The sequence below is a fragment of the Dromaius novaehollandiae genome, chromosome 3 (assembly GCF_036370855.1).
Source record: "Dromaius novaehollandiae isolate bDroNov1 chromosome 3, bDroNov1.hap1, whole genome shotgun sequence".
Classification (NCBI taxonomy): domain Eukaryota; kingdom Metazoa; phylum Chordata; class Aves; order Casuariiformes; family Dromaiidae; genus Dromaius; species Dromaius novaehollandiae.
Window position 1 is genome coordinate 16,633,361 of NC_088100.1, and position 18,166 is coordinate 16,651,526.

Below are 18,166 nucleotides of genomic sequence, written 5' to 3' on the forward strand. Positions count from 1 at the left end.
TGGGAAGGATGCATCATATTCTCCACAGCAGCTCCTATTTGTTTTATAGACTAATGAAATCACTTCAGAAGGGCTGGTACCAAGAGTCACTAGACAGCACCTCATCTAAGGAGAAGCTTTCCTGGTGCCATATCATAAAACTTCCCTAAAATAGAAGACTTTTACAGACAGATTTGAAGCCAGTAAAAATAACATGTAAAGTATGTTATGTTTTATCTTAAGAACTAGGAATCATCACAAACTTGAACCTGTCTGTTCTGCAGGCTGCCTTTTTTAAGAATAAAATGCCAAGTTGTCAATACTATATGGCCACTCTGATCAAGACTGCTTAACTTTGTGCATCCATGTTCCATCCTATCTGAAACAATGTGAGTTTGGTAACAGCTGGATATCATTCTCACTATTGTGCTAACAATATCATACCTTAAGGAGCAGGTCTGAGTAGCACTAAAAGTGCTATTTGTGAGCATGAAGCCATGAGGATGTGGGTAGGATGTAAGAATCAGTCCATTTCCCATCCGATTTCTGAACTTTTCTATTTTGGTGGTAATTAAGTCCAGCTACTATTACTTCACTAAAAAATCAACAGCTCAGTGAATCTTTGACTCTTAATCTGTCTGGATCTGTGCCCAGCAACAGCATAGCCCCAAGTTCTAATACCTCCTACAGTGTGCAAACATTTGGAATAATAATAAAAAAAAACACTTCAGGATTTTGAGTCAGCTGAGTTTCCGTGTCTTTTGAACTGGGATGAAGATTTTTCATCCAGAGTAGCCATATACAACACGTTGTGCCACTGGACCCAAACGTTCCAAGTCTGTTGGACGCAGGGAGGCTATCCAAGTTTTAATAGTGCCTGTGCTAGCACGCATCAGCCTTCCTCACCACCATCCTTCCCTTTTTTCCCTTTGGCCTCCAACAGATATGGCTAAACTAATTTCTGTTTGTGCATTCAAGCTTTTGGCTTGCGAACAAATTTTTTTCTAATCTAGGTGTTGGTCCTGGTTTTCAGAGTGACACTATCTAAATTGTCAAAACCTGGAGGCTCAGTCTGCTTTTAAAGGCAGCACAAACGAGGCTTTGGCACCGCCCAGGCCGGGACACAGGCCCGTCTTCCCCTGAAAGCCCTGCGCCGGGTTTCGCCCAGGCCCACGTCCCGCTCTGCTCACGGCAGAGGCCGAGGACGACTTGTTGGCTCTCTGGCTATGACGGGACTCCAAGAAGCAGCTCAAAGCGGACAAAGAGCGTTTTCCCGGGAACACCCCGCTGGGAGCACTGGCCGGGACACGTCCCCCGCCCCCTGCCCTCGGCAGCTCCCACCCCTCCGCGCAGCCCTACTCCGCTCTCCACGGCCCCGCCGCCCTCCGCCCCTCACGACCCCGCAGCCGAGCGGCGGCTGACGCGGCCTCCCCCCATTGGCTATGCAAATACGCCAGCGCCGGCGCCGCCAATGGGTGGCGGCCACGGCGGGGAACGCGGCGGCGCGTGGGAGCGGGGGGGAGGGGCGGGGAAAGCTCTAGTAGCGGCGGCGGCGGACGGTGGCAGGGTGTTGCGGCAGCCATGGGGGCGCGGGGCACGAGTCGCCTCTGGTGGGGTAGGAGCCGTGCGGGCGGGTGGGCTCGTGAGGGGCGGGGGGCGCGCGCGGCGGGACAGCCGTTGGAGGGGGGAGGGGGCGGCCGTTAGTGGGGCCGGGAGGGGCCATTCGCCTGAGGAGGGCGGGGGGCCGCGGCTTCCCCGCCAGGGGCGTTTCTGGCCCTGCTGGGGGGGTCTGCGGCCGCCGGGAGTGCTGGGGGGCTCCTCGTGCCCCGCGCCGTGGTGCCGGAGGGGGGACGTTGGGGTCTTGTGGCGGATGAGATAGTCGGGTCCGGGGTGTGCCCTGTACCCTGCGTGCGAGGGGAAGCGCCACCTGCGCGGCGTGCCGGGAAGACTGGGCCGTGCACGCTGTCCTCTTGAGGTGAAAGGTAGGAAGGGGGTAAGTTAAACGGGAGAGAGTGTCCGAAGGGATAGAGGCGATTTGTATCTATTCCAGAAGAGGAAGTAAGTGTAAAGACTGCTGCTTTTTCATGTGTTACCAGCACCAGCCGGTGTGTTGCCTTAACGTGCCCCAGTTGCTGGGTTGTCACCATACACAAATGAAGGTAGAAGGTTTAAAGATCCCAGCAAACAAACCTCAAACATCAGTATTTACTTTTCATTATAATTAAGAAAAAAAAAAATTTCCTCTAAGTGGTGGCATGTTATTTGTCTGACCTCCATGAACTGGGATCTAGCATTATAGAGAAAGTAATTTATTATTGGAAAACAAAGGGAGGAGTCCATGGAGAATTGTACTTCCTTTTCCCTCACCCTGTTGCTGGGTCTTCTGTGATGAATAAACCAATAACCACTTTATTAAGCGTTCCCAGTTGGTCCTCTTTATAAATAAAGTACTGAAAGTAAGATAACACCATGCAGAACCAAAGAGGTCTTGCTTAATGAGGGCCCACCAATAGTGCTGTGTGAACTTCACCACACCAAGCTCTTCTGCTGAACATGCGGTTTTCTTTTTAAGAAGCTCATAGAATCGTCATCATCCCATAGGGAAGGCTTTTCTTCCTAGCTGTAAGTTACATCTTGGCTTTTTGATGGGAACTAGTAATACTAAAATGAAGCCTTCTTACTTGGTTTAACAACGCTCCTATCCAAGTAATTCACTTACACTGCAAAACAACTAATTTTGAAATTACGTTATCTAAAATCTTTTTTTGTCTTTTTTGCCTAGTATCAAGCAAAGACTTGTGTTTTCCTGACTTAGGTTATTGCAGGAAAGTGATCTGTTCCTTACTTAGCTAAAGAGGAATTTAACCTTGAATATTTAACTATAGAAATGAAAATTATGCTAACAATTTATGAGAGTCATATTAAAAAATGCAGGGGCATATGACAGGTGAATTTCACCATGTACTTTCTTCTGTGAGCTCTCTTTGGTAAATTAGACGTTCTTGCTTTGAAATAGTTGGGAATTGACAGAAATGATTGAGAGAACTCTGTTCAGTTTCTGAATATATTCTTAGGTAAAGGTAAAATATGTTGGATTCAGCTTAATGGTCCGCTTTCATCTAAGGAGAAGTTTCTGTCTTTCTTGAGTGACTATAGCATTCAAGTAGCTTTTTGCATCCTTGTTTTCTTGCTGTACCCTAGTGGCAGCTGTTACTGTAGGTCACTGTGACATGCTGTGGCAGTCACGTATCACCCTGAAAGTCTATTGTTCCGTGCTGACGAAGTGCTGCTGTTTGTGGATGTACTGAAGGGAGAAAGCCTTTCTGACGTGCAAATCTGGTGATGGAAACCAAGTAGGAACCTCTCAAAACAAAGGGTTTGAGTTCTAGGGCTAGAAGAAGCCCTTAGGAGGGAGTATGGTGCAATGGATAGAGCACTGGGTTGCAGTGAACGGTTCAGTCTTGATCTCTGTCTTGGCCTACTAAGTAACATGAAAGATGTTACCACTTTCAGTGTCCCTCAGGTGCAGAGTAGGTATAATGAAACTGACCTTTTTGGAGCTGAACTGATAAAATGCCAGTGATGCTGTACAGTTCTGTGTGTGTGCTACAGACTGTAGAGTTTCTGCATCACTGAACTGTATCTTTCTCTCACATTCAGTCATGAAGAGTGAGAATCTGCCACTTCCTATTCAAGTTATTAACCACCTGGAACAAAGCTAACTGTTCTTATCTGTTTTTTACTTCCATGTCTGAAGTACTGCCTTTCTTTGGTGAATTAAGAGTCTCCTGCTATACAGGTTTATTACAAAGATGCTTGTCTTTCATCAGGTCATCTCTTAATCTCTCTGACAAGGTAGAAGGAGGGATTGTGAGGTCTTATACTGAATGTCTGAAGCAATAAAAAGGTCCAGAAATGACCAGAAAAATGAGGTGTTTCTTAACAGAAAGTTAATATCCTTGTGTGAGTGTGTGGGGTGTGGTTTTTTTAGTTCTACAGGTGCTTGAATCATTAACTGGAGAGATTTAGCTAGTCATCTTCAGTTCATCACTAGAGAGAGAAACCAATGCTAGATTAAGATCCCCACGAGCAAGAATGAGGAAACTCCTTACGCTATCAGTGCATCAAATGCTGGTCCTAAAATCAATGTAACTGAGTGTACTAAGACTAGTAGGGAAGCACCTGCATAATGTGATCCTATATGCTTGACAACACAGTTCTGAGTGCCTTATTGGCTAAGAAAAGGGCCATTGGTTTAGGAGTTTCTGTAAGAAAGAACTGAGAAAATTTAGCTGGTCCTGGGGGAGAGCCATGTGGAAGTGCTGTTTTGTGCCAGTAGTTAGGGTTGCAGCTTTGACAAAACAAAGTTCTATGGAAAGTCTTAACAGGGGTGACACAACTTCAGCTTTTATGTACAGAAAATCTATTATGTGGTCCTGTGGAATCATGATTTGAGTGAGGAGGAAAGACATTGCATTAACTTCCGTTTCTCTGGCGAGGTTGGAATCCCCTTTTTCCTACTAATTTATAGGATGGCAAGGGGAGGGGAGATTTGATCATGGAAACAGGAGAGCCATAATTGGTCTTGCAGGAGCACTGATTGCTTTGCTTTTGTTCTAGGCATCGTAAGCTGCACGTTGTTCCTGGCTGTTAATGGTCTATATTCGGCCAGTGATGATGTGATAGAGCTAACGCCAACAAACTTCAACAGGGAGGTCCTTCAGAGTGAGAGCTTGTGGCTTGTGGAGTTTTATGCCCCATGGTAAGTACCACAGCTGTGCATTTGCTTATTCTTACCTTGCAGAAGCACCACAGGAAGCCGGTGCTGACCAGTCAAGGGTTTTGTTCTGTTGTTGGCAACACAGATCTCAGTTTGGTGGCCACGTGACTAGCAAAATTAGCTGTGGTTAGGATTCCTGTTTTCAACACCCTTACCAGGGAAAAAGGGAGGAATTAGTCCTGAGCTCTTGCAGCTCCACTGAGAGGTTTAGGAAAAGCTCACTGCCACTTGTTCCAGCGTTGCTGCAGCTTTACAGGTTGAACAGTGGGAATGAAGTGTAGAATAGGTGTCACTAAATGGCCAGCTCTCTCTTCCCACAGACCTGTAGTGTGATGCTTACACACTGATGGCCAGTCAGCTGTTCGTCTCCTGCCATGGAGACCTGCAGGAGATGAGCAAGAACTTGTCTCATGTCTCATTAAGGAGTTATCTCTAGAATTAATTTTTCTGTCACCATCTCAGGTCTGTTTTAGCTTGCAGCAAACTCACTAGTGCCTAAATGTGGATTTTGGTGTCCATGTTTGCCTGTGTGTTAGAAAAGTCAAGTAACTTTTGATACTTCTTTATTCACATCCATCTCAAAACCTTTCATAGCTGGCTCCTGGTTTTAACAAGGGCTTGTTGGATTTTTCTCATCTAAAGTGTTAGATGACTCCCCTCCATTTTATATAATTACTTGAAATAAAACACTGCCTTTTGATATCCCCTATGAAGTGTTATCTGGCACTTTACAAATAAGACAGGATCACTTCCAGGCTGAGCCCATCCAGATTAATTTATACCTAGGATTAGTAGGATTTGCTTTTTAATTAGGTATGTTGGGTTTTGTATTCTCTCTCTGGTCAGTGTTTAAAAGAAACTCTGGTGGAAGTGTAGTGTGTGTGCATATATATGTGGATCTTCTGCTGAAGGTGTCTGGATTCACTTCAGTATCACCACTGATCTGGTTGGTTGAACTGTCCTACTCCATAGGAATTCTCTTCACAGTAAAAACACTGACGAAATTCCATCTTCTACTTTTCCTTTTTCCTTGGTTTAACAGTGTTGGGTGATGCAAGTTCTTTCAGTCAATCCTGCCTTTACACCTACTGAGTTAGAAATCGCCCTCTTGTGTATTTTTAGATGCTGCTTCTCAGTAGGGTATGTTTGCAAAACATGCCTCTGGAGGTTTTTCCTCAAATGTCTGAGTGATGGCGTGATGTGATGTCTGGCCTACCCTCTTCCCCTTACCACGATTAGAACTTAAGTCTTCTACAGACTGCAGATTGTGTGGCTGTTCTGTAATTCCAAACCCAACAAGGCTACTCTCATATTTTAACATATTCATGCAGATTTGAATGAGAACTACTGGTTTTTTTCTTTTTGTTTTTTTCTTCCCCTAAAAGGTGTGGTCATTGTCAAAGACTAACCCCTGAGTGGAAGAAAGCAGCAACAGCATTAAAAGTAAGTTCAAGCTTTCCCAAATGTCTTTGTGGTTGTTGATTGAGGACAGTTTGGCTCTTTGTCATCTGGCTTAGAAACATGGTTGGGGAGGGAGAATCCACCAAGGTGTGCTGCTTTGTCAGCCTTGCAGAAATTGTACTTCTCCAACCTGAGAATTGATGTATCCCAAGCAATTAAAATATCATGAAGTTTTGTTTATTTTTTTAAAAGGAAGCCATTATAAAGGCTTTGTAGAGGAAGCAAGACAATTCTGTGCTGGTAAATTTCCATTACTGTTTTTCAAGGCTGCTTTTGACACCATCAAGATGCTGGAATCCAGCCATTCTCTGGAATACTATGTTTCTTTTCTCCCTTGCTATTCTGTCACCTGCCTTTGAAGTTCAGAAGCAGGATGAACTGAGTATTTGAACACAGCTCTGTAAGCTGTGGGTGATGAACATTTGTTTCATTGCAATGACTTGTTGAACTATTCCTGCATAAATTCAATCCCCTTAAGAAAAGACAAGTATTCAAAACTTGGAAGTTGTTTGGGGTGAAGAAATAATTAGGCACATATGGTTTTCCATGATTTAATGCTTTCTGGGGAAGAGTCTCTTCCTTGTGGTGGCTGTTCTCCTACCTTTCTCATAACTATCTGTTCAGCATGCATGGAGTATAAAATGCATTAAATCACAGAAGATTTGTCTTACTCAATTTCTGTTTTTACTTCAACAGGGAGTAGTGAAAGTAGGTGCAGTAGATGCTGATAAGCATCAGTCCTTGGGCGGGCAATATGGCGTCAGAGGGTTTCCAACTATCAAGATTTTTGGAGCCAACAAAAACAAAGCGGAAGATTATCAGGGTAAATGTGATGCTCTTTCATGTTGCATGCCTAAAAATGTCCTTGAAGACAGGTAATTGTTAGCTGTTAATGCTGCCTTTTGTGGTGTTTTCTTCCTGTTTAATGCTTGTAGTAGCTGTTTGAGAGACAGACAAGTGGGATTTGTTTGACCAGATTGTCCATGTCTCAGAGCTGCTTGTCCCATCCCAAGTTTGTAGTTGGTGGAGGTCAAAAAGCAGTTCAGGGAATTGTTCCTTTCTGATTACTGTGAGCTTGCCGCAGTCATCCCCTTTCAGATAAGGTGAGTGTTTGGAAGTGAAGTGAATCATGCTGCATATTTAGATCAGTGATGTCCCTCCACTAGTATCACATCATTTGCAGCCCAGGCCTGCTCTGCTTGAATCCAGCAGGAAATGGTTTGGTCCCTGAATTTAGAATTCAGTCAGTAGTTTGCCTTAAACTTGCCTTTTTTGTGCTTTAATTGTTCATTTTGCTGCGTTGCAGGTGGCAGGACAAGTGAAGCCATTGTTGATGCTGCTCTAAGTGCTCTTCAGTCCCTGGTAAAAGACCGTATTAGTGGCAGAAGTGGAGGATATAGTTCTGGGAAACAGGTATTTATCAGGGAATGTGTAACTTTATTTGTAAATGGAGGTTCCCCTGTGCAGGAGATCAGGGACTTGTGCTCTCAGCTGTGTCTGTTAACAATCACAGAGTAGTACAGGTTGGAAGGGACCTCTGCTGTTTCTCTGCTCCAAAAACTGTCTAGTCCAACGCATCTGCTCAAAGCAGGGTCAGTTAGAGAAGGTTGCTCAGGACCATGTCCAGTCAGATTTTGAGCATTTCTGAGGATGGAGACCCCACTACTTCTCTCTGGGCAGCCTTTTCCAGTGTTCAACCAACTCAAGTTTAAAAAAAAAAAAAAGGTTTTCTTATGTTCAAGTGGCATTTCTTGTGTATCAGTCTGTGCCCATTGCTGCTTGTCCTGTCACTGGGCTCCGCTGAGAAGAGTCTGGCTCTGTCTTCATTCCCTCCCATCAGGTAATTATGCGCATTGATAGGATACCCACAGAGCCACCTTCTTGAGGCTAAAAAATTTCCAGCTCCCTCAACCTCTCCTCATGTGATAGATGCTCCAAGCCCTTAATTGTCATCATGGCCCTTGACATGGAAGTATTGGAGCAAGTCTGGCCCTTTTTGTACTGGGGAGCCTAGCACTGGACCCAGCATTCCAGATGAGGTCTCACCAGGGCTGAGTAGAGGGGAAGGGTCACCCTACCTTCACCTGCTGGTGACATTCTTTCTAAGGCAGCCAAGGAGGCATTTGGCCTTTGCTGCAAGGGCGCATTGTTAGCTTGTGATCAACTTGGTGTCCACCAGGGCCCTCAGGTCCTTTTCTACCAAACTGCTTGCCAGCTGATTGGCCTCTGGCATGGGGTTATTCCTCCCCAGGTGCAGGACTTTGCATTTCCCTTTGAATGTCGTGGGGTACCTGTTGGCCTGTTTTTCCGGCCTGTTGGGATATCTCTGAATTGGCAGCACAGCCACCTGATCTGTCAGCCACTCCTCCCAGTTTTGTATCACCTGGAAACTCGCTGGATGATGTGCTCTCTGTCACATCATCCAGGTCATCAATGAAGATACTAAACAGTATTGGCCCCAGTAACAACCCCTGGGGGACACCACTAGTGACTGGTCTCCAGCTAAACTTTGTCATTGATCACAACCCTTTGAGCCTAGCAGTTCAGCCAGTTTTCAGTCCACCTCACTATCCATTTATCTAGCATGCAGTTTATCAGTTGGTCTATGAGGGTTTTGTAGGAGACAGTGTCAAAAGGCTTACTAAAGTCAAGGTAAATAGGATCAACTGCTTTCCCCTCATCCACCAAACCAGTCTTCAGGCATGACTTCCCCTTGGTAAATCCATGCTGACTACTCCCAGTCGCCTTTGTGTCTAAAATATACTTGGAAATGGCTTCCAGGGGAATTAGGTCTGTCACCTTCCCAGGGATCATGGTAGTGTTTCTGCTTGGTATCAGGGTCACTATTTTTGCTGTTTAGTCCTCGTCTAACCTGGATAGATAAGGCTTTTTAATGTGGTAATGTTCTGCAGTTTTTTGTGCCAGATTCCTCCCTAACGGTGAATTGTAAAGCTCCTGACTCCTAGTGCTGCTTCTAAATCATGGAGCAAGTACACTCTGACATCCCCAGGTTGACCCAGTAGAAGGCCTAGGTGGATTGTACCATGTATAGCGTACCCCACTCACCCATGTTTTCTTTGGCCTGGAAGCCAGGGTGCACTGAGGGAGGGAGGATGGTGAGCGCTTTGTTTTCTGGCTGATTGGAGCATGAATAACTGAGATGACGTGGGAATGTTTCCAGTTAGGTACCGTTTGACCTGGATTCTGTTTTTTAGGAGAAGGTTCACTTGCTGTTTCTTTGAAGTGCTGTAGGGAATAGGCTGTCGATGTTGTTGTGTCGAGCTCTACAATGGGAAAGTTGCATGATGTAACGCTGCCTGTCTTGTATCTAACTCAAATGCAGACCATTTGGTACAACATGACACACAGGAGATAACCAAACTTGGTCTCCCACGCAAGCTATTTCTTATTTGAGGGTCTATGTTTGTTTCTTACAGAGACGAGAGAGCGGAGGTGGAGATAAGAAGGATGTGATTGAGCTGACTGATGACAGCTTTGATAAGAACGTCATAAATAGTGACGATGTGTGGATGGTGGAGTTCTACGCCCCGTGGTGTGGGCACTGCAAAAAGTAACTGAGGTTTTTGACAATTCAGTTCCAGTTAATGCTTCTTTGTGTGGAAGAGCCTTAATCCCCTAAGAGGGACCTTGCTCTTCTTTTTATCAGAAGTGTTTTTTTCCATAAGGTGTTACTGAAAATGTTTGGGCTTTTCCTGCTCAGGGCAGCTAGGTGCTGTTCAGTGTGTAAGAGTATCTTCTTGCTGTGCTCCTGCATAGTAGTAAAACTCCTGCTCACTACTGGAAATAAGATCAAGAAGTTATATTAACCTTTCATTCCTTCTGATGCAGGACTTAAGACTACTTGAAGTAATCAGTCTGGCTGTCATTCTTTACATAGACTTTTTTCCCCTCCAAGTAGAGTACATTGCATAATGTTGGCACCATCATGCACTTTTACTGAGTTTTGGAGCGCTTAGAGCACCGATTGTTAAAGAATAGTTAACTTCTATAACACCGATAATCTCTGTTTTTCAGTTTGGAGCCAGAATGGGCAGCTGCTGCCACTGAAGTGAAGGAGCAAACTAAGGGAAAAGTAAAGCTGGCTGCAGTAGATGCAACAGTCAATCAGATGTTGGCAGGCCGATATGGGGTGAGTATGCTCTACAGTGGTTACGATTCCTTTCCCATCTCTAGTAAGTCAAATTTCCCTTTGCTTACCAAACTATTTTTTAACCTGGTGCTTCTTAGTGTTTTATACTAAAAATATTAAGAGTGGCACATACCATTTCTCCACAAAATTCTTTCCTGAATGTTGAGTAACAATATGAATAAATAGGGTGAGGGAAAAGCAGAGTAAATGGGGACGTTGCTAATGAAAAAGGCCACCTGTTTCCGTGAGATCTGGTATAGCTTTATCATTCTAAGTGAGAAGTCTCCCCTTTCAGACTGTCATGTATTCTGCCCAGGTATCTCCAGAACACAAATGTGTTCATGTACAGAAACTGTACTGGTTTCTCTAGCCAGTTATCAGGGATCGCTCCAAAAATATTAGCTGCTTGGACCAGTTATGCTTTGGCCTAGAGTGAACTGGCAGTCTTTAATTCTCAGTGATACAGTACAGGGAGACTTAATAATGTGCTGCTTAAAGTATTCCTGTAAGTACATGTGGCTGGCAGTCACTAAGAGGCTGGACAAGTGTCCATAACTTCCACTTATTGGAAGTAAAGCAGAGGGAGCCTAGGATCCATTTGTTGCCATGAAGACACAGCACTGTCTTCCCAGGGCCAAAGTGGAATTAAGGTCTTAAGACCTTAGTATCTTAAAAATGCGAAGGGTTAAGATGGTCCCGCTGATACTTAAACATGTAGTGCTTGGTGCCTCTAAACCGATGAGACCATTGCAGCTTCATCAGTCATAAAATTTGAGACTGTTTCAGTTGTATTGACACTGTTTCAAACTGATAGATAGGGAGCTACAAAACTGTTAACTTCAGTCATAAGGTGTTGAGACTTGTTTCTTTTAGGGGTAAATCTGTCTTCCCTTCCTCTTAATCTAGAGCATGTTAGGGTAGCAGGTAACTTCCACCATAAATGTACAGATTTGTTTGAGATGATGACTTTAACTTCCCTTGCAGATTCGTGGATTTCCCACAATCAAAATCTTTCAAAAAGGAGAAGATCCTGTTGATTATGATGGTGGAAGAACCAGGTCTGATATCATTGCTCGTGCTCTGGATCTGTTTTCTGATAATGCACCACCACCTGAGCTCCTGGAGGTATATTGACTATAAATAAAACAGCCAAAGTGTGCTGTTTGTGCACCATTTTTGTGGCAGAAATATCCAAAGATCACAAGTTTTTCTACTGTGAATATATTGTTCACTGATAGACTCTCAGAACTGATACAGTGAAGGCACTGGCAGTGCTGGTACCAGGGTGGATTACTGTTGTGTCCAAATCGTCCCCCAGAAGGAATGGGTGAAAAGGTTGAGTTCTGTGCCCCGTGCTTAATCTAAGAACTGAGGGCAGGGTTTGTCACCTACAGTGCCATCCACTGGGAGTTGGATGAAGCCTGTGACTTTGCTTGTTGTCTGGAAAACCCTGCTCTCATATGGTGGTTCTCAGTTTCAGCTTGACAGAGGTAGATTTGGAGTAGTGATCTAGATAAATGCATTGATTCCTTTTTAAGGTAGTAGATCGATCCCATAAAACTGGTATTGCTCTGTCAGTGTCAGTTAAGTCTGCCTGTCTTTAGTGCTGCACCCTGCTGGCTCTCCTTATACCAACAACCGTGAATGATACTGACAGGGCACGTGCATAGGTTTGGGTGTGCTATTTGCAGGGTAATTTGCAATTTATTAGAGTAATAGTTTATTTTATACCATCACTGGTCCAGGGACAGTGTTTCTGAGCAAGAAGTGACATTTTACTGGGCTCCCTGTAAGCATCATTTATTACTGCTACTGCTTCCCTGTTGCAACAAGTATTAACAGAAGGCTTTGTGAACTTTTTTGTTTGTCTTGTGTTGGGGAACCAGTGGTGTAGGAGAGGCATATAAATTGTTGTGTGAAGTTGTTTCAGAAGCTTTTTATCAAGTAGGATGGAGTTTGTGGGCGGATGGAGGGAAGTGCAGTTACAGCTGGGTACTCCAGAGTTTTACTGTCACTGACTTTATGCTTCCTTCTTCTAGATCATTAGTGAAGATGTTCTGAAGAGTACCTGCGATGCTCATCAGCTCTGCATCATTTCTGTCCTGCCTCATATTCTTGACACAGGTAGAATTCAAGCAAGCAGTCTTCTGTATGAATTTGTCACTTAAGGCATGTAGTCATGTTTTTTAATTTGCGCAATTCTGTCTGTCACACAGGAGCCTCAGGGAGGAATTCTTACTTGGATGTCATGTTAAAAATGGCTGAAAAATACAAAAAGAAAATGTGGGGGTAAGTGTCACTGTAGGTTGGGCTGGTCCTCTTGATGAAGATGGGAGATTTTTAGAGAGGCAGTGGAAGAGAACATTGCATGATAGTGATTCATCTGCAGATAGTTGTTCCTTGTTTAGGATCCCACATCTTGATATTTTTTGCAACTGTAGCTAGTTTTGTTGTGGGGATGGATACATCTTGTTCTGTGAAGTCATGACAGAATGAAACCTAGTCTGGTTAGTGAGTCACTGGATAGCTCTGTCTGCTGCGGGGGGAGGGATTAATGGCTCAAACTGCTCGATTTCTTTCCTTACTACTTTGCCTTCCTCCCAAATACTTCATTTATAAGTAAAAGCTGATATCTAAACACTGAGATCAGATGAAGCATGTTTTACTGTTGTCCTGAACACTAAAATCTTTCAACAAATATTTATTCAGTTTCTTTGATGCCTTTTGCTGGTGGGTAAGTGTCCCTCTTTGACTGTTTACTTATGAAATAGAACATAAATGGCAGTCTGTTAACAACACATTTCACATTCCTAAAGAAGCAGGCCATAAGGCTTTGCTTCTTCCTCCAGAGTGCAGGTTAGGATCTGTGGGACTTTTCCCCCCCCCCCCCCCCAGAAGTCAAGAGTTTTGCTGAAGAGGGAATGTTAGCAAGGCTTCTTTAGGAAGTGAGAGCTGTTCTAAATCAGTGACTGCTCTGAAAATGGGACAAGATGGCATTCACGCCCTGGAGAAAAGTGCTGAGATTAGAGGAACTGAGACCTGACCAGTGCAGAAATAACACTGGGCGAAAATGTTGGTCTTCCAGTCTTTGGCTGGAAATCCCCTACAGTGGGAATTGGGCAATGCTAAGTCATGTTTAGATCTGTGACTTGAGCGATTTTTAAGCCTTACTTAATGTAGGTTGGAGTACAGCAATTTGTTAAATTGGTAGTGTGGTTCTTGACTTGGAATGTCTTTCATACCTGTTCTTCTGATATGGCTTTCAGTAGTTGTGAGCATGGGCCTGCCCTACATGTGCTGTTTGTGAAGGGCTTGCTTCTGCTGCATGGGTCAGAATCAGGACCCTGCTATCCACTGCTGACTTGAATAACAAGAAAGTGGGATGGGGTGATGCTGTCAGGCAGTTAGTACCCCAGCTCAAACTCTGCATGGCTGTGGGATATGTGTTATTCTAAACAGCTGTACTGACTTTGCTAACTATTTTCTGGTTTTTTTTTTCTCCCCCCAAGATGGCTGTGGACAGAAGCAGGTGCTCAGTCAGATCTTGAGAGCTCTTTGGGGATTGGAGGCTTTGGGTATCCAGCAATGGCAGCTGTTAATGCACGGAAGATGAAATTTGCCCTTCTGAAAGGATCTTTCAGTGAGCAGGGGATTAATGAGTTTCTCAGGTATTAAGTGTTTCTTTAAGTGATTTAAATCTTTCAGTAATGGGCTGTGACTCTAGAGCAAGAACATGCTGTCCTGGATGAGATAAGGTTTGTACGCATAAGAATTCAGATGATGGGTAATCACTGGATTGAGGGAATGACTTAAGTGGGATTGGACCTACTAAAACAGTCTTTACTTTTTTTTTTATGGTGGACAGATGTAGTCAAGAAGCTGGCCATTTGCAGTCTAACCCTGAGTGGGTTTTAATGACCATTCAAAAATAAAAAAGTTAACTTTGATCTTGAAGAACTCTGCTTCTCTGGTAACCAAGGAATCTGTAGCATTTAGTAATCAATAGTATTTAATTCAAATGGTGCATTCTGATTAATATTAGTAAATGGATAGATCCTGTCGTGAGAATTGTTAACCATGTCATTTCACAATGATGTAAGTGAGCCTGAATCAACGTTTAGCTTCCGTTTGTTGCCAGTCATCTTTCTGCAGCCTTCCCTTCACTCCCGGTCCCTCTCACATTGTACTTATGGTGAGCTGCTCTGGAGAGCTGAACCAATCCAGCCAAAGTTTGAATGGTTTTCTGCTCTGTAAATTCCCTGAACCAGCCTCTTGCATAATCAGGGGAGAGCCAATGTTGAGCAAAATTGAATGGGAAAGGAAATAGGAAGGAGGACAGGGCAGCAGCAGCACTGGAACAGAGCAGTTAGTGTTACTGAAACAAAGTGAGATGTCTGGCTACTGCAGCTCCATGCTTCTGGATAAAACCCCAGCTGCCAAAAGATGTGTAAGAGCCTTTGAGAATCTGTGTTAGCAATGTTAACGTCCACATCCTTGCTTGGAGAATGGCAGAGGATGTTAATTGCAAAAACAAATGTAACTGAATCTATCCTCTTAGCATAGGAAGCACATTAATTGAACCTTGTTCCTGCTGGATTCATGCAAAGAGTGTTATATTCTGCTTTATTTTTATATGTATTATATATTTCTGCGCAAGAGATCTATTTTTTCTTAGAACAGTGCTAAAAAAGGAAGGCTGAGAGGATTAAGTGAAACTTAGGATTTGGATGCAAGAAGAGTGTACTGGACAGTCTGTACTAATGCATGTCAGAGAAATGTTTGTTTTCAGATGTGGCAAATTGCTAGATTTTAAAATCCATCTTAGTGAAACTTCTGGCCAGCGTGGTTGGTGCTTCCAGGACAGAACAGCCAATTGAACAGCTTAGTAAGATGATTAGATTGATACTTTTTTACTGCAGAGCAATGATTTGTGGAATAATCTCTTATTTTACACTTCAGCTCAGCTGTGCTGCCTACAGGGAAGGCAGTACAGTCACAGCTAGTGTAGCTGGCTCTTAACTCTGTAAGCCAAATGTAGTAGGATTTATAATCTAGTAGGCAGTATCCAGCGTTGACCAAAATTAAGAAAATCAGCACTGAGAAAAGTGTAAAAATGTTAGTCTATCTAGATAGGTATGCTTATTCAGTCTGATTTGCCACTGAAAGAATACAAAGGGAGTAGCTCTTCAGCATTTTAAAATGTTGGATTGTTTAAGTAAGCATACATAGCAGATTATGCCTGAGATGCCTGAAGGCAGAAGCTGGTTAGTTTGTGAGTGCCTTTGTAACAAGCAGAGGTTTAGAGTCAGACCAAAAAGAGGAACTTAATGACTGGTAGTTTTCAGTAACAGCTGTATAAAACCAGTAACTCTAGAAACTAGAACTATAAATTGTTCTTGGAGCTGGCTCAACTGTATGCTGTATATGACTTAAAGGGACTGCCTTTGTCCATGAGTACTACTAGGGAAGCTGCTGAAATACAAAACTATGTAGCTCACAAAGTTCTTTGTCTTTTTTTTTTTTTTAAATCTTTAGATCTAATTGAAAACTATCAATACTGTTTTCAGGGCTTTTTATTGTTCTCTGCTTCTCAATCTGAAAAGCCACTGTTTTCAGACAGTTCAGATTGGAGATCTGCTAACATTTTGATCATGTTTGCTCGAGGCAAGCTAATCAGTTGACTTCCTTTTATCCAAAGCAGGCCCAGCTCTAGGCGGATAGGAGTTGGAGAAATTCTTTAAACCTAATTTTTACTTGTTTCTTCTTAGGGAGCTCTCTGTTGGCCGTGGCTCTACAGCACCAGTGGGTGGTGGAGCTTTCCCTAAAATTAACATAGTTGAAGCTTGGGATGGCAAAGATGGTGAGGTAAGAGATGTTCCATCTCTAGAAGTATTGTTACTTTGCCAGGTTGAGAAGTGAGTGGAGAGAGTTTATTAAGAACAGGTACTATTAAAAAAAAAAAAAAAAATCTTTGTTCTTCAAGGTAAGATTGTAGCAAATCTCATTACCTAGATTCTGCCAGAACTCCAAGAAGAAACTGAACACCGGCTTGGTTGTCTGACACTGGACAGTCACTTCTGTCTAGCAGCTAGGATATGATCTAAAATTTGAAACCCTTGAGGGAAACTTGAGTTATTAGCCTGTGCTGGGTAATGAGAAGGCTGTAGTGTGTGCATGCAAGACCTGAAGCTTGCAGACACTGATTCTGCAGTACCGAACCACTGACCTTACCTATGCACTTTCCAACAGCAAACTTTGGTGGCACAGTCTGCATAATTACACAGTGCTTGAGTAAGTTCTTGTTTAAGGCTCAACACCAGCATAAACAGTCGCTACTACCTGTTGAGCTCCTTTGATAGAATTAAAATACAGAAGATAATGCTGTTACATATTCTATTTGTAGTTGCTTTTTTTTAATATCTGGAATATTTGTATTAGTAGAAAATACCCTTTTTCCAGTCTTAAGTACAGGTCAAGTTCTCAGAGTTAATACACTTGGAGCTTTTATGAACAAAAGATATGACAGGAGCCATTATGCCCATGGAGGGAGCTTTACTTCTAAAATGAGAGGTATCTTTCAAAGTTAGTGATGTCCCAGTGTTACTAGGTGCTTCTGAACGCTTGCTTAAAACCCTCACTTTTTTACAGCTTCCAGTGGAAGATGATATTGATCTCAGTGATGTGGATCTTGATGACTGGGATAAAGATGAGCTGTGAGATCTTCAGGAAACCTCTTTTCTTGGGAGAGTTTGTGCAGTGGTTTGCAACCTGGTTCACAATCAAATGGATATTCCAGTGGCCTTTCTATGGAAAAGTAGCACATGACACACCGTGCTATTTAATCCACTGCAGCAGTGAACTGTACGCATCTCAAGAAAACATTGCAAAAATTCTATGAATTGTTGTAACCAGTAAACTTGATTGTATTCTGTGTAACAAATATTTTGAGGACAACATGGATCTTTCTTTGAAACACCTTGGGTTTTATTTTTTTGAGACAGTATGTGCTATTTGAATGTTACTGAAGGTTGTTAGTGTAACCGATTTTAAATGTGTGTTTTTTATTGAGGTGGAACCTGGTCAGCTTCTGTTTCAGTTAAAGAATAAAACAAAATATTTTCAACACACAGTGTTAGTCTTGTACAGAGTAACAAGGGTGCACATGATAAAAACTATCCAGGTTTGAATGACTCTGAAAAATGAACTGTAAGATAGACTGGTGAGAGTGGAGTCCTAAACCACCCCCCTGCTGTGAAAGAGCTTTAATGATTTGGCCTAAAGCCTGATTAGACAATCTTAGTATAAATGCTCTTTAGTCTTCCTTTTCCTCTTCCTTCTCAGGGGCTTTCTCTTTCTTTGTGCTAGAATTGATATGATCATTAATACAATGAAAGTTGGGTTGCTGCTCAAATGGGAGATGCATCTAGTAGAAACTGATGCTGAACTGGGAGCTGTTGGTCTTTCCCCGGGGTGAGCAGCGAAGCTAATCCCAGTTTATGGCTTGAGAGGGTGCTGACAGAAAAGGACTGAATTGCTGTGTCCAGTAAAGTGGCTCTGACATTTTTTGACTTCCCGTCTGGTATTGTTTTGATTTGAATTGTAATTTTCTTGGAAGGGGGATCAGGAGATAGTTGCTGCTTTTTTTTTGGTAATAAAAATACACTTGTATTACTGCTGCTCTTCATGTCTTATGTATCAGTGTCTAGTGAAGTGACCCTCATGATCAGCTTAGTTTATAAGGTAAGGAATGAAAGAACTTGGTAGTTTGCATCCTTTCAAGGAAATAATGTAATACA

General features: G+C 43.1%; 1 protein-coding gene across 1 annotated transcript; it reads left to right on the forward strand.

The window, feature by feature from the left end:
• The first annotated feature begins 1,458 nt into the window (after positions 1–1,458).
• Positions 1,459–18,041, forward strand: PDIA6 (protein disulfide isomerase family A member 6). Its single transcript, XM_026097154.2, has 13 exons — positions 1,459–1,594; positions 4,600–4,741; positions 6,145–6,202; positions 6,917–7,043; positions 7,527–7,633; positions 9,658–9,791; positions 10,256–10,370; positions 11,355–11,495; positions 12,410–12,494; positions 12,587–12,659; positions 13,880–14,038; positions 16,139–16,235; positions 17,019–18,041. The coding sequence occupies exons 1-13, from the start codon at positions 1,561–1,563 to the stop codon at positions 17,085–17,087; spliced, it is 1,341 nt and encodes a 446-aa protein (XP_025952939.1). The 5' UTR covers positions 1,459–1,560; the 3' UTR covers positions 17,088–18,041.
• Positions 18,042–18,166: the final 125 nt, after the last annotated feature.